This window comes from Mastomys coucha, unplaced genomic scaffold (assembly GCF_008632895.1).
Source record: "Mastomys coucha isolate ucsf_1 unplaced genomic scaffold, UCSF_Mcou_1 pScaffold1, whole genome shotgun sequence".
In the NCBI taxonomy this organism is placed as follows: domain Eukaryota; kingdom Metazoa; phylum Chordata; class Mammalia; order Rodentia; family Muridae; genus Mastomys; species Mastomys coucha.
Genome location: NW_022196891.1, coordinates 53,598,432 through 53,613,518, shown reverse-complemented (window position 1 = coordinate 53,613,518; position 15,087 = coordinate 53,598,432). Strand labels below are relative to the sequence as shown.

Sequence of the window (15,087 nt, the reverse complement as noted above, 5' to 3'; positions counted from 1 at the left end):
TTGTAGATTAGGCAGGCCTGAAATTTGCAGAGATCCTCTTGCCTCTTCGCACCACATGCACTTTCATTTGGGTTGGTTTCTTTGTTAAAAGTAGATTTGAATTTACATCTCTCTAACCAGAGACAGGTTTATGTGAGGCTTGGTTTGGAGCATAATGTAGAGTACCTAGTGCAGTCTGTACTTGTGGTTAGCACCCATGTCTTTGAAGCAGTTTTCGTTGTTAAGCAAGTGTGTCATCCACCTCTGTGACTGCCAGCATCCTAAGGAAGGAGGCGTCCGGTAAAGCTGTGAGTTCTCTCTCACAGTGAAGTCCCATGTTGGGCTGAGACAAGTCTTGTTTTTGAATCTTAGTTTTGGAAAGGGTGCCTGCTCTGTGTTCTGTACAGCATCCCTCTGACAATTGAATTTGAGCTTGCTGTGGTTCTGTGAGCACTTGGAAGGTGGAGGGAAAAAAGATCCAGGAGTTCAAGACTAGCCTGTAGTATATGAAACCTGGCTGAATAATGCTTCTAGAACTTCCTAGAATAGCACCACAACCCAGAAACCAAGCCCTCAGCACCCAAGGCTGTAGGCAGGACACTTCCTAGCCAAACTAGAGCAGCGAGCATGTTAACAATTATTTTAATAGATTGGGATTAACGTGAGGAATAGGCTGGAAGGTCAAATGCGATTGAGCAGATGCCTTTAGTTTGTGATAATCATGTCTCATACTGGGTTTTTTTTGTTTGTTTTGTTTTAAGTTACTGACTCTGATATTTTCTTTGTGCCTTAGTTTTTCTCGAAGAGGTTCAAATCTGCCGCCATGTTGGCTGTCTTCGCCCTGTCGGCTGTGGTGCATGAGTACGCCCTCGCTGTCTGCTTGAGCTACTTCTACCCAGTGCTCTTTGTGCTCTTCATGTTCTTTGGAAGTGAGTGTCATGGCCGGCTGCTCATGCAGCTGTTATTCCAAAGGAGAAAGTGAGACAGGAAGGAAACTGTGAAGTCACCTTGGCAAAGCTAGATGGTGACACCATTTCAAGGCAATTTGTTTAGCGGGGGGGGTCAGAATATTGACTCTAAGTAATTGCATGCAGCTGTGTCTACAGGTGTTTGCCCACTGGAGGGAGATATGAACTAGGTAGCCCCTCGGGGACCAGTGGTAAACACTGACACTGCAGTTCCTGAGAACGGGCCTATATTTGAGCTTGTAGAGAGGAACCCATAAGAATAACTGTGAAATGTGTTTTCACTTTGTCTCAATACAGTTGGTTTCCTAAGCATTAGTGATAGTTAGTAGGGATAACTGACACATTTCAGTAGTTAAGCATCATTTACTTTTAGAGTAAGTGAGCTGGATAAAAGATACATATGAGAGGGGGCTGTCGAGATGGCTCAGTGCGGAAGAGTACTGACTGCTCTTCCGAAGGTCCTGAGTTCACATCTCAGCAACCACATGCTGGCTCACAACCACCCGTAATGAGATTGGACGCCCTCTTCTGGTGCGTCTGAAGATAGCTACAGTGAATTACGCTGCTGGCAGAGGTCCTGAGTTCAACTCCCAGCAGCCACACACATGATGGCTCACGGCCATTTGTACAGCTACAGTGTACTCATACACATAAAATAAATAAAATAAAATCTTAAAAAAAAAAAAAAAAAAGATACATATGAGAGCCCAGTGCTGGGAGCCAGCCACAGCCTGCATCCGAGCCTCAGCCCTGGTGGACTGCATCTGGATAACTGTATTTTTGTTTTCTTTGTAACTTCAGTGGCTTTTAACTTCATTGTCAACGACAGCCGGAAAAGGCCAATCTGGAACATTATGGTTTGGGCTTCTCTGTTCCTGGGCCATGGAGTCATTCTGTGCTTTTATTCTCAAGAGTGGTATGCCCGTCAGCACTGTCCGCTGAAGAATGTGAGTTGCCCCTGATGGAAGGGGAAGGGTGGTGTTCTGTAGGGTGGGTGGTGGCCTGTAGGGTGGGTAGAATAGTGGAGAGTGAGGGGCGCTCGAAAGGAGGGAGTAGGAAATAAGCCTCAGTTTACCTCCCAGTCTGACCACACGCTCCTTCACCTTGCTTCATTCAGTGCTGCAGATTCTTGGTTTTCTTTTATCTTACCTCCCTGTGGCTTTCCCATCTCCAGGATTTCCCCAATGACACATGCATCCCTACCTCTGAAATATAGATGATTTTCACCTCTGTCCCCCAGGAGTAATATGCTTTTCTAAATATCAGATCACACCGAATCTGGACTGTGGCTTCTGGATTGTTCTTTTCTTTCTTTGTCTCCCTTGTGCTTGGGTTTTGTTTGTCCCATCTTTCCTGTTTTGGACAAAGTACCTCATCTTGGAGTGGATCACTAACAGTCATATGCATATGCTTTATTATCTAGTCTTACCTCTATTTAGACTTTAGACTAAAACTGAGTTGTTTTTTTGTGTGTGTGTGTGTTTTTTGAGACAGGGTTTCTCTGTGTAGCCCTGGCTGTCCTGGAACTCACTCTGTAGACCAGGCTGGCCTCGAACTCAGAAATCCACCTGCTTCTGCCTCCCAAGTGCTGGGATTAAAGGCGTGCGCCGCCACCGCCCGGCTAAAACTGAGTTTTGCTAAAAGAAGCTGTCAAGGTGCTTACTTACCTTCAATCCATGGTCCATGGAGCTGAACGCAATTTACTGAAATTGAGAAACTTATTGGCGAAGCTTCTCAGTTGAGTTAATTGGTGCTGTTAGTAGAACACATCTCAAGGTCTTTTGAATTAGGTGGTTTCTTATACCTTACAAGTCACTGAAATGCTGGGAGGTAACTTAGAGAAGTACAGTTTATAATGTTCAGCCAATACCTACCCCATATCTAATTCACGTACACCATGGACATAAATAAACTATTCTTTTTTTTATTTCTCCCATCATAGCCTACATTTCTGGATTATGTCCGGCCACGGTCCTGGACTTGTCGGTACGTGTTTTAGAAGCCCTGGCTCTGCCTCCTTTCTTGCCACTGAAGATTGACTATTCTTCCTGATTCCGAGCCAGCCGTCTTCAGCAGTTACTGAACACCTATGCCACGGTGTTTGGAACCCTCTAGCCTTTGCGATGGCACACCTGGAGTTGGGCTGTGGGAAGTTTTCTTAGTGAGTTTTTCTTTTTGTTTTTGTTTTGCTCCCTTTTGGGGGAGAAAGGAGACCAACAGCTGAGGTAGTGGCAGATTTTTGCAGGGTTCTCTCAGGTCAAGCCTTGGTAGTTTTTTATCTGTTTGTTTCCTTAATTCCATCCAACCAGAAACTAAACAGATCTTGGCCATGAATCAGCCACGACACTTAGGATGGCAGCATGTCAATATCTCTGAACGTAGTTTTTCATGCACACTATTAGAAGGTATGCTAGTGTAGTTGGGAAGAAATAAATTTTGTTATTTTTGGTAGAGAAAAAAAACCCTATTTTCCAAAGATAATCTTGTAATGCATTCTACTCATATCTTTTGTTGATGAATCTGTTTTGCTTTGCTTCTGTGCTGAGAATGGAACCCAGGGTCTTGCTCAGGCCAGCACACTGAACTTACCCCAGCCCTTCCCTTGTATTTTTTTTTCTGGAAGTTCTGGTCTACTGTTTTGTTTTCCATTTTCTGTATAAGTTATGATTCTTTTAAACAATTAGTGTTCTTTCCCTTGAACTCAATGCTAGTACAAATTCAAGGGTCAGAAGTAGAAAGGAAAAAAAGACATTTTCTTTTGAAACTTCAAAAGTCATTTTAATGCAGGCTCACTGAGCTGGCCATATGCTTTTAATTATTCTATCATAGAAGTTCTGTGGAAGACTTTATTGTTGTTGGTTTGATTTTGTTTTTTAGAGGTGGGGTCTTGCTATGTAGCCCAGGCTGGTCTTGAATTTGCTATGTAGCCTGGCTGGCCTTGAACCCCTGACCTTCTGCTCCTGCCTCCCAAGTGCTAGGATCACAGAAGACATCTCCAATGCCTGGCCAAGATTTTTTTTAAAAAAAAAACTTTTAGGTTATAACTTCTTTGAAGTTACTTAGAAGTATCCTTTGGTACAATTGCTTTATTGTCTAATACATAGTGACTTTCCTTGTTATAGACTAGTGACTCCATAGTGGAAGTATTAATCTTTCTCTACTAATAATCCTAAAATGGCTACTAAGGATCCAGAAGCTGGCTTCTGAAATGTCTACTCAGTCATTATACTTTAACAGTATATTTTTAGATGAAATAAACTACTGTGTGATCATTTGTAAGGGCATGTACTCATTATGTGACATTTGCAAATTGTGAGGTGCCCGTTCCTCACCAGGTGTGTCAGAAGGACCCGCTATGCTTGTGTGCAAGGGTCAGCCTATGTGTGTGAGGACTGTGCATCAGACACACACAGAGAAGGGTACCACAGACCATGTTGTTCAAACCTCCTGCCCAAAGAAATGAGCCTTACAAGTTGCTCACACACAAAATTCCATGGCACAGTCACTTCGGTGGTTTCCTGGCAGCCACCCATACAGTTTTGGGAAGTCTTTTCAGAGTGGCTTTACAAATCACTTTGAGTCTCACAAGAAGATCTGTAGTGCTCTTTTATGACCACTCTCCGTGAGTCTGTAGGTTCCTTACTGGCTTTATTTACCACCACTGGAGATGAGTTGTGGCTGTTTCTGTTCCCAAAGGATAGTGTCCTGTGTTGTCACAGAGCCATAGCCCCTCAATAAGCCTGTGAATGGAGCCCATAAAGTTCTAGCTGTGTCTTAAAGATTAAAACAAGCTGGACACTTTTATGTGTAATGGCATTTTAAATATAACAAGGGAACAGACTGGCCTTCAGACAGGCTTCTGAAGCAGGGGATGGGATTTCAGGGAGCCCCTTGCTTTGAAGTACTGTGTGCATTTTCAGGAAAGGGTGTTACTTTGTAGCAGTTCTCCATTCCAGTTTTTCGCCCTTCCCTCTCACCTCTTTTCTGAGACAAGGTCTTTCTCCCAAACCAAGCTGGTGTGGACCACACTCCTGCCTCAGCCTCCTCAGGTGCCAGAGTTTATAAGCATGTGCTGCCACAGAAGGCCTTTCATTAGGAATTCTTTTCCTGTCAAGATTTTAGGTGACAGTAATGTGTGTAAGACTGCAAACTACTTAGAATTCAAAGAGCGTCTTAGGAGAACCTCAAAAATACAAAACCCCAAACTAAGTGGCCACTTCTGTGAAAGAAGATTGGGTTGGCAGCCATGACCACATGCTGGCTGCCTTAGCAGGAGTCTTTTTCAAACCACATCTGAACTCTTTAAAGAGAAAATAAAACCAAACCTCTTGCTAATAACACTGTGTTCCAAGCGGGTTTGTTTATTGTCCCCTGTTGTGCCAATGAGAGAAAGCTGCTTTCTGTTAAGAATACTTATTTGTCTATAAAGTAAGGGATTTAGTGTTTTCTATGAGAAGTATTAATGCTGATAACTGTGATTTTAAGTGATCCAAGAAAACTACTGTGTGTACAGCATTTCACTTTGCATTCGGATGTCTGCTTTGGTCTTTTACTACTTCTGTGCTGGATCTTTTTATTCTCAGTCTCAGATAAGAGGGCGAGGGAGCAAATTTAGGGTTTTTTTTGTTGATGGATGAATTTATTAAAATTACCTGGGTAATGTTGCTTGTCTTGTGTTAGAATTTAATTAGAACACTAAGGCTGGGATTTTTGTTGTTTGTTTGTTTGTTTTTGAAACAGGGTCACTACATATCTCTGACTATCCTAGAACTCATGTTGACCAGGCTATCCTTGAATTCACAGATCTGCCTCCCAAGTGCAGGGTTTAAAGGTGTGCACCACCATGCCTAGCTGGGACTGCTTTTAACTGCAGCATTTGGCAGTGTGGAAAATGTACCTGTTCCCTTCTATTCAAGGCAAATGTTGTTGAGGTTGGCAGATTAAGGAAGAAAGTACCAGCTGGACGGTGGTGGCGCATGCCTTTAATCCCAGCGCTTGGGAGGCAGAGGCAGGCGGATTTCTGAGTTCGAGGCCAGCCCGGTCTACAGAGTGAGTTCCAGGACAGCCAGGCTTATACAGAGAAACCCTGTCTTGAAGAAAGAAAAAAGAAAGTTCAATGTAGAAATAACTGTATTTGTAAACATTGTTACAGAACTAGTTCATTTATGATATGTAACTTGTTTTGAAACTTAAAAATTATTCTTGCCTAAAAGTTGAATATCACAGGTTTTCTAAACAAGTCATATTATGTTTGAAAATCACTCACGTGGTCTATGTAACCTAAAAAGATGGAATTTAGTTTAGTAGTGGTGGTCCATGTCTTTAATTCCAGCACTTGGGAGGCAGAGATAGGTGGGTCTTTTTGAGTCTGAGGCTTGCCTGGTCTACCGACAGAGTTCGAGAACGGCCAAGGTTACACAGAGAGACTCTGGAAAAGAAAAAAAACAAAGATGAAATTTATTAGTTGCCAAGAGAGCCTATTTTTAAAAATGTCTGTTTTGCATAGATATAAGGAACTTTGAGACAATTCCGGTTTCATGTTTGTGGGAGCAGGAAGGTGAAGCTAAAGCACTGGTTGTCAGCCCGTGGGTAACAACCTCTGGATGGGGGTGTCAGATGACCCTTCACAGGGGTCATCTGAGGCTGCTGGAAAACATATTTACAACTCATTACAGTAGCAAAATTACAGGTACAAAATAGCAATGAAATCAGTTTATGGTTGGAGGGGTCACCACAACATGAAGAACTGTGTTAAAGAGTCCCGCATTAGGAAGGTTGAGAACCCCTTAAAGTCAAGTGACTGTAGGAACAGGACTCCTGATGAGTGTACATAGTTTAAACTTTTATGACATCATTTAAGTTGTGGGTATTCCTCTTTGGAGTTGTTCTCACCTTTCCTTAATAAATGTTTGTTTACTCTGCTTTAAAAAAGGGGGGTGTGTTTGGGGTTTGGTGATGTGTTTGCCTACCACACACAAACGGTTGATAGGCTTGGTCAAGATGCAACAATGCCAGGATGGCATAAACTGGATGGAGTGATATGCACCTGTAATGCCAGCTCTAGAGAGATGGGAGAAGGAGAATCACACGTTCTAGATTATTCCTGGCTCCGCAACCAGTTAAAGTTGGAGACCCTTGGCTATAAGAGACCCTCCTCAAGCCCCTTCGCATATAACAGACACAATGTATCTACAATGTTCCTCTCCCTTGGTACAGAGAATCTCTCCTCCTCCGAGAATACACAGATTGAGAACCAGTAGGTAGGTGACTGATGCACGGGCTGTGGATTCAGACAGCCAGGGGGCTTACAGAAGAATGAGCAGGGGCAGGCTTTCTGCATGACAGAGCCACAGTTTTCCTCATCTGTAAAATGGGCATGGTGACTACCTCATAGGATTGCTGCAGAGCACCAGCCCTGGCAGAAACAGACTATTTCCTTAGTCTCCTTACAATTAAAACCTGAGTCTGCAAGGTCCTAATACTTACAAACAGCCCCCGAGCCCCCAGGATTGTTGAGTCTGCCTGCTTTTTTTGTTTGTTTGTTTGTTGTTTGGTTTTTTTTGTTTTTTGTTTTTTGAGATAGGGTTTCTCTGTTTAGCCCTAGCTGTCCTGGAACTCACTCTGTAGACCAGGCTGGCCCCGAACTCAGAAATCCACCTGCTTCTGCCTCCCAAGTGCTGGGATTAAAGGCGTGCGCCACCACTGCCCAGCGACACCTGCTTTTTTGATAGGCTTGTGAAAGATGCAATGCCCCTGCCTTGCCTCCGGAGTACCAGGAGGGAGCCACCACACATAATCTGTCTTAGTTCTCTATCTTTTTTTAAAGATTTATTTATTTTATATATATGAGTAGCTGTCTTCAGACACACCAGAAGAAGACATCGGATCCCATTACAATGGTTGTGAGCTACCATGTGGTTGCTGGGAATTGAACTCCGGACCTCTGGAAAAGCAGTCAGTGCTGTTAACTGCTGAGCCATCTTTCCAGCCCTCACCTAGTTATTTTAAACTACCTGGTCGTGGGCATTTGCTCGTGTGTTGTCTTTCTAAAATCAGTTCAGGTTTATCTGCCTCAACATTACAGGGAGGCAGCAGCACTCAGGAAGGCATTGCTGCTGCTGCTCAGGCTCTCACACCCATGGAGGGCACTGCTGCTGCTGCTGCTCAGGCTCTCACACCCATGGAGGGCACTGCTGCTGCTACTCAGGCTCTCACACCCATGGAGGGCACTGCTGCTGCTGCTGCTCAGGCTCTCATACCCATGGAAGGCACTGCTGCTGCTACTCGGGTTTTCACACCCAGTGTTCAGAACCAGTGCACATGTTTCATAGCCAGGCCCTAGGATTACTGAGTGGATAGCACCGCATGAAGACTTCTGACAGTGTAAGCAATGCTTTGTAGCCTTCGGAGGCAGGATCAATTTCTTTTCTGTGCTGTATCAGGGAGAAAGCCCATGCATGGCCTTGTGCACGCTGGGCAAGCACTGAGCTAGAGGTTCAGCCTTAGAATAAATTTCATAGTTGAAGATAGGTTAAGTGTCTTGTTGACTAATGTTACGTGGTAATTCCACGTAATTTCCCCCCAATGCTGTGTACAACTACCCACATTGGCAAAGAGCTCTGAGTGTCTAGGCTTGATGGCTCTGACACTGGGAAGAATTGGAGGGTGTTGAGGGCAGCAGTGAACTTCACTGTGGTTTGTTGCTTTCAACGCCTCTACAGCTCCAATTGGGCAATGGAGCTCTAGGCCCATTGTCAGGACAAGACATCACATAAAAGCCCAGTTTATAAGAAAGTCAGCTGGTTGTTGGGCTGTTGAAACAGAACAGAGCCCTCCTTTACCTTCAGCTCAATGGGAAGTTGAGATACCAGCAGATAAAAACAATTAGCTGTGAGTTGGTAGGAACATTCCAGAGTCTTCTAATCCTTAGTGAATCTTTTTCTCCCTTAAATGCCTTTAAACTAATTTAGACTTGAAAAAAAGGTGTATTATTTTTCAGAACTGCCTCAACTTGTTTTGTGTTTAAACCGAAAAAGTGCACGTATCCCCCCCTCCCTGTGTGTTTATTCTCTCTCTACACCGCCACATTACCCATTTCTACTTGAGCAGGCCCCGCTGCTGAAACACTTTCCTTCAAGTGAGTAGATGGCGCCCAGGTCCTGGTGGCGGTGTGTGTCTTATTGATGGGTAGCTGTACTATCTTTTAATATTGTTGAAACAGGCAGTATCCACACCTAGTTGTTAGAGAAGCCTGAATGTCTGAACATCAATGACTCTTGGGCATGCAGAGGGCCAAAGCCCTGGTGTAGGCCTGCCATTTAGACTGTGCAGCAGCTGCCTTCAGGTCTTAGATCTGCATGTCATGGGTCACAGGAGAAAAAGCTGTTTCTAAGTGTGTGTGTGTGTGTGTGTGTGTGTGTGTGTAATTAAACATAGCTTCTGGCTATCTTTCTTACTTTTTACTCCTGAATTTCAATTACCTCTTCCTGCAGATCTTTAATCACTGGTGTGATGAATTTAATACATATTGTTCCCAGTCCACTGAAAACTTCTTAAATTTTGTGTTTATATACAAAATGGCAAACTACTGCATATGTAAAGAATGTGATAAATAAATATATTTAGAAAAAAACCTTCAGTGTGTGTAGCTGTTTGTGAAAAAGAAAATAAAAATTTAGCAGGTACTTGCCCACGTAAGCCTGGGATTGAAAGAATTAAATTTGAGACCAGTACTGAAAACCACAGGAGCCAGGCCTGCAAGAAGCGGCAGGGCCAGGGAAAAGCTGTTAAGAGAGCCCAGACCAGGGGTGTAAATCTCAGAGATAAGGCAAGGAGGTGTCTGGCTGAGGCACCTAAGACACGCCTGGCCAGACATTGAGTGATGGACCCCTGGCCATTTGGTTTTCTTAAGTGTTAGCTAAGGGTCAGTATGAACTTTGAATAGCACTCTCCCCTCTTGCTAGGAATTTCACCTTTTTTAGGAATTCTCAACTCTGATCTGCACACACGACATTCAAAATAGCCAATCATGTATAGCCACACCAATTCCTTTGTCTCCCCAGACTTTTTTCCTATAAAAAGCCTTAACCCCTGGACCTCGTCGTCGTCGGATTTCCCTAGACTCCTGCATGAGTTGGATTGGGAAACGAACCAGGGCCCTGAATAAAACTACCTCTGCATTTGCATCAAGATGGCTTTTCATGTTCTTTGGATGCATGTCTCCTGGGACTTGGGCGGGAACTCCCTATGAGGTCTTTCATTTGCACCTGTGGGTGCATGTGGAGGTCAGAGGGCATCGAGTGTCTTGTTCATTCACCCACTGCCTTGATCCCTTGAGTCTCTGTAACCTGGACTCACCTTGGTGACTCAGGCTGTCTCCTCAGTACTGTGGTTACAGGCACACGTGTACGTGTCCAGCCACACTCTTCTGGTTGCCGAGTCTCCTACTGAAGGCTTGGGTGGCCTGGAACTCCCTATATAGACGAGGCTGGCCTAGAGATTTGTCTCAGTCTCCCCAGTGCTGGGATTAAAGGAGTCCACTAATGCGCACAGCTCACATCCATGGGTGCTGGAACAGGCTTGCACGGTGAGTGTGTCATTGAGCTCATACCCACCTCAGTCATACCATTGAGTCATACCCAGTCACTAGTCCCCTTTAACAGACACATCCATCCAGCATCTTCACCAGCTAACAGCATGGGTATAAAAAAGTCTAAAGTGCAACTCCCCCTTTCCCACCAAGTACAGAAACAATAGAAAGCCCTGGTATATTCTTAGGCACTAGTACAGTTCTTGAGGGGTCCCTTCCCCTGTTCTCATCTAAAACATCTCTGGGATAGGCCCTGCCACCTTTACTGCTCTGGTTTGTAACCCACAGCTTCCCTGCTGGCTCTTCCTGTTAAACTTTGTTTCCTGGAAGTAATTAGAACCGTCCACCACCACCACACCATCATGGCCACTTAGTTATACACCTTGGCTAAGTATTGGCCTTTGCAATCACAGGGCCCAGAGCTGCTTGAGGTTTCTGCCACTGCCCAAGGCTGATGACGGATGATATTGCCACCATAAAGGTCACTGCAGCTCCCACCACTGCTGCTGGGTGCTGCCTGCCTCCTGCATTGCGTGGTGTGTACAGCTAGCTGCCACTCCCAAATAGCTGCCGCCCAGCTTTCCATAACCCTGCCCATGACCATCGCCTCAGGCCACATCCTCCACAACCACATCATTAGCAAGTCTACAAGAGCCATTTCTGTTGCCAGCCACCACTGCTGCCACCAAAACTGCCAGGGGCAAAATTGTCATTAGCACAAGACAAGAGGAACCACTGAAGCTTCCATAATGCCTTTAGCTAGAGGCATTGGCTGTGCCTTGCTCTGACAGAGCTGTCTTCATTTCATAGCCCTTCAGTCTGTTCTGAATGATAGTCTTAACCAGGACTTCATGCTCCTGGAGGATATGAAAACAAAGGCCCTTCCCCCTGTCCTGGCCAACCTCGCTGTCAATTGCTTCAAAATCTTTCATGATGTGCAAAACAACATGAAACTGTTCTCTGGAGTCCTTAATGCCACCCACAGAGATCTTTAAGTTCTGTGTGCACCTGGTCTTTGAGAAATCTCTATGGACAGTTTTATTGGTCCCACAACTCTTCCTGTGTGGCCTTGCATTCACAGCTGCGTGTACTTGCTCCACGGGGTTGAAAGTGACTTTCTAAAGGCCCTGTAGTGGTAGCTGTAGGTCCCTGCTCCCTCCCACATACTGAGTGAGTGCTCCCTGCTTGCACAGTGGCTCCTCATCAGACATTTCAAAGCTCAGCTCTGTGGAGCGCTTCCACCGCTGTTGGGCTCTGTAGCATGGTGCCTAAGGTTTTCGGCTCATGTCACGGCGCCTTGTCTCTGAAGTTGGTTTCTTTTGTTTGTTTTTTGTTTTTTGTCTTAAGATGGCCTCTTTGTGTGACCTGGAAGTCACAAAGATCCACCTCTATTTCCCAAGGGATGAGACTTAGGGAGTGTACTACCGTGCTTAGTAGATTATTTATTTTTACACTGGGGTTTTAGATCCTGACTGAATATTTAATAGTGCAGGATGTAGAGTATCTTCAAAGGTTCTTTTTTTTTAGAAAATTAATATAAACACCAATGCTGAGAACACAGCTTTGCACAAATATGCTGATCCCAAGTTCAAATTTATTTAAGTTTTTTTGTTTTGTTTTGTTTTGTTTGAGACAGGGTAGCCTTGGCTGTCCTGGAACTCACTCTGTAGACCAGGCTGGCCTCGAACTCAGAACTCAGAAATCCGCCTGCCTCTGCCTCCCAAGTGCTGGGATTAAAGGTGTGCGCCACCACTGCCCGGCTTATTTAAGGTCCCCCCCCCCCTTTTGGAGGCAAGATCTCTCATGTAGCCCAGGCTGGTCTAGAATTCAATATGTAGCCAAAGATGGCCTTGAACTCCTTCCTGATCCTTCTACCTCCATCTCTCAAGTGCCGGGGTTACAAGTGTGCTCATTCCACCACTTAATGATTTTGTTGTTATTAAAAAATGAAACTCAAGGGCTTCCACCACTTAATGATTTTGTTGTTATTAAAAAATGAAACTCAAGGGCTGGTGAGATGGCTTAGTGGTTAAGAGCATTGGCTGCTCTTCCAAAGGTTCTGAGTTCAAATCCCAGCAACCACATGGTGGCTTGCCACGGACTGGGTTGCTTCTGGGATCCCTTGTTCCTCAGGGTGATAAAAGTTCTGGCCTGGTGGGCAAAGAATTTGGCGAGTGACAAACAGACAACGACACAAGGGAGTGTGGTCACTGAATGCAATTTGTACAAAGTGAAAATCAAGTTTATATAGTATACAGAAAACAGGGCAAACTACTGAAGTCACGTAGGCAGGAGATGGCTACATCAAGGTCAGTGAGAACAAGCAGTCAGGTGCAAGGCAGAGGAGCAGTGGTGTCCTTCTTGGGTTATTTTGGCAGCCCCAAGATAAATTCTCTGGGTCTGTCTGAGGCAAGTAGCTGAATACTAGCATTCCTTGGCTGTAACATAGATAATTAGTGGGGGAAGCCCTACAACTTCTAACTTCTCTCTGGCATGTAGAACAATTCTGTCTTGTGTGGGACTGCTCTGATAATAAGTGCCTAACTGCTATCTCTAACTCTTGAGACACCCTGTCTGGCAAGACAGCTTCTTAGTAAAAATTCCAAGCTAATTACAGCTAGGAAATCAATTAGGATTATTGAAACACTGTGGAGGCCAGGAAATAATGTTCAATCTCAGTTTTAGCTAATAAGAAAATATTTCTTAGGGCCTTATTCTTATTATTTCTTTATGCCTGAATAAAGAAAACACGCAGATCTCTCCACAGACTTTAGCATAGACCAATCTGAAACACAACTGAGCTAGGAGATGTCAGCGACTGGACTACCTCAGGAGAGTGGCCGGAGCATACACCTCAGGTCTAAGATCAGGTTTTTAGGCTTGTCCAGACACTACTGAAGTAGGCGAGTTCTGTGTGAGAGTGGCTCACCCATAAGGAGATCTTACGCCCTCTTCTGTGCATCTGAAGTTAGCTACAGTGTACTTATGTATAATAGTAAATAAATCTTTGGGCCAGAGTAAGTAGGAACTGAGTGAGCAAAGTTGACTGGACTGAGTGGGGCCTACCAGAGTGAGCAGAGGTCCTAAAAAATTCAATTCCCAACAATCACATGAAGGCTCACAACCATCTGTACAGCTACAGTATACTCCCATACATAAAAATAAATAAATCTTTTTTTAAAATGAAACTCAAAGTCTGCAATTCTAACAGCATTGTTTAAAATCAACATTTTGGGGAGAGGGTTTAGTAGCTACGAGGGCAGACTGCTCTTGCAGGTGACCTGGATTTGGTTCCTAGAACCCATGTCAGGTGGTGGCTCACAACCACCTGTAACTCCAGGATCCGATTCCCTCTTCTCTGGGGCATCTTCCCTCACATGCAATAAGCACATACATATAACCTCAAAGAAATAAAAGTATAAAATCAAAGTGAGCAGCCATGCCAACCTTGAGTATGGCACCCCATAAGAGCTTTCTCTTGGTAAATTTACAAACTGTTACCTCAACGTCACAAATCAGATGCACAGTCTTGGTTAACTTGAGTCCAAGTGGACCCTAAACCTTCATAAATCAGCACACACACACACACACACACACACACACACCATGCTGTCCTTTCCCTTGTATGACAGTGAATAGCCATTTGATTCAATAAACGGGCACACTTAATTTCTGAAATGATTTCTCCAATCTCCCGTGCACTGCAGGACTAGGTGGCAACAGTTAGGTCATACGGGGTAAGCTACCTTGTGCTTGTTTCCATAGGCGCTTCAATGGGAAGACTGTTGTCAACTGCTGATCGTGATGTGCTCCTACAATCGGTATTCTTTGGAGAGAAAGTGTCTTTCGTACACTCATGCTGCTACAATAGAAGATGGCAGTCTGTTTAAAACAAAAAACAAAAAACAAAAAAACATTTCTTCCACAGTTGTGGAGACTGGGAAGAGCTAAGTGCTGGCAGCTCCAGTTTGGTGGCTCATAGCAATAATCTCAGCATTTGCGGGGTGGAGATGTGGGCTATAAAAACCCTGTCTCAGCCCCTACCTGGGCTCCACCTCCCCCTAAAGAGGAATGGCCACAGTAGAGAGACCGCTAGAGAGCGAATGCTACTGCAAATGCGAATCGGGGACCCGTTTCTTTCTTTGTAACCTGTAACATTCCTCCATTAGCCTAGGTGAGAAAGTCCTGCTGTATTTGTCTTCTCCTTCAGCTACTGTTGGCATGTAAAGCTACCTGACACTAAGATGAACGGCACCTACGAACAAGAACACAGTGGATAGAGATTACTTGAACAACAGAACTAGGATGTGTATTTGCTAGTTTACTCCTTCTCTTCTCCTCTCCAACCCCCGACCCGCTTTGGTTTTCGAGACAGGGTTTCTCTGTGTAGCCCTAGCTATCCTGCATCTCTGTAGACCTGGCTGGCCTCGAACTCAGATATCCGCCTGTCTCTGCCTCCCAAATGCTGAGATTAAAGGCGTGCGCCACCACTGCCCGGCTTCTCCTCTCCTTTTGAGACAAGGCTCTCACTAAATTGCCCTGGCTGATTCA

The 15,087-nt window shown here is 44.6% G+C and overlaps 1 protein-coding gene and 1 long non-coding RNA gene across 3 annotated transcripts in view; one reads left to right on the top strand and one right to left on the bottom strand.

Moving 5' to 3' along the window:
• Nucleotides 1–5,600, top strand: part of Soat1 (sterol O-acyltransferase 1) — a 50,605-nt gene extending 45,005 nt beyond the window's left edge. For both annotated transcript variants that reach the window (XM_031385681.1, XM_031385687.1), the window contains exons 14-16: nucleotides 773–908; nucleotides 1,749–1,894; nucleotides 2,890–5,600. In XM_031385681.1, the coding sequence (XP_031241541.1) occupies nucleotides 773–908; nucleotides 1,749–1,894; nucleotides 2,890–2,946 (339 nt within the window). In that variant the 3' untranslated portion in view covers nucleotides 2,947–5,600. The remainder of the gene's footprint in view (nucleotides 1–772; nucleotides 909–1,748; nucleotides 1,895–2,889) is intronic.
• Nucleotides 5,601–6,059: 459 nt separating this feature from the next.
• LOC116101826 overlaps nucleotides 6,060–15,087 on the bottom strand; it is a 9,441-nt gene continuing 413 nt past the window's right edge. The window contains exons 2-3 of the long non-coding RNA XR_004122933.1: nucleotides 14,283–14,418; nucleotides 6,060–6,375 (exon numbers count right to left, since the gene is read on the bottom strand). This is a non-coding gene — a long non-coding RNA (uncharacterized LOC116101826). The remainder of the gene's footprint in view (nucleotides 6,376–14,282; nucleotides 14,419–15,087) is intronic.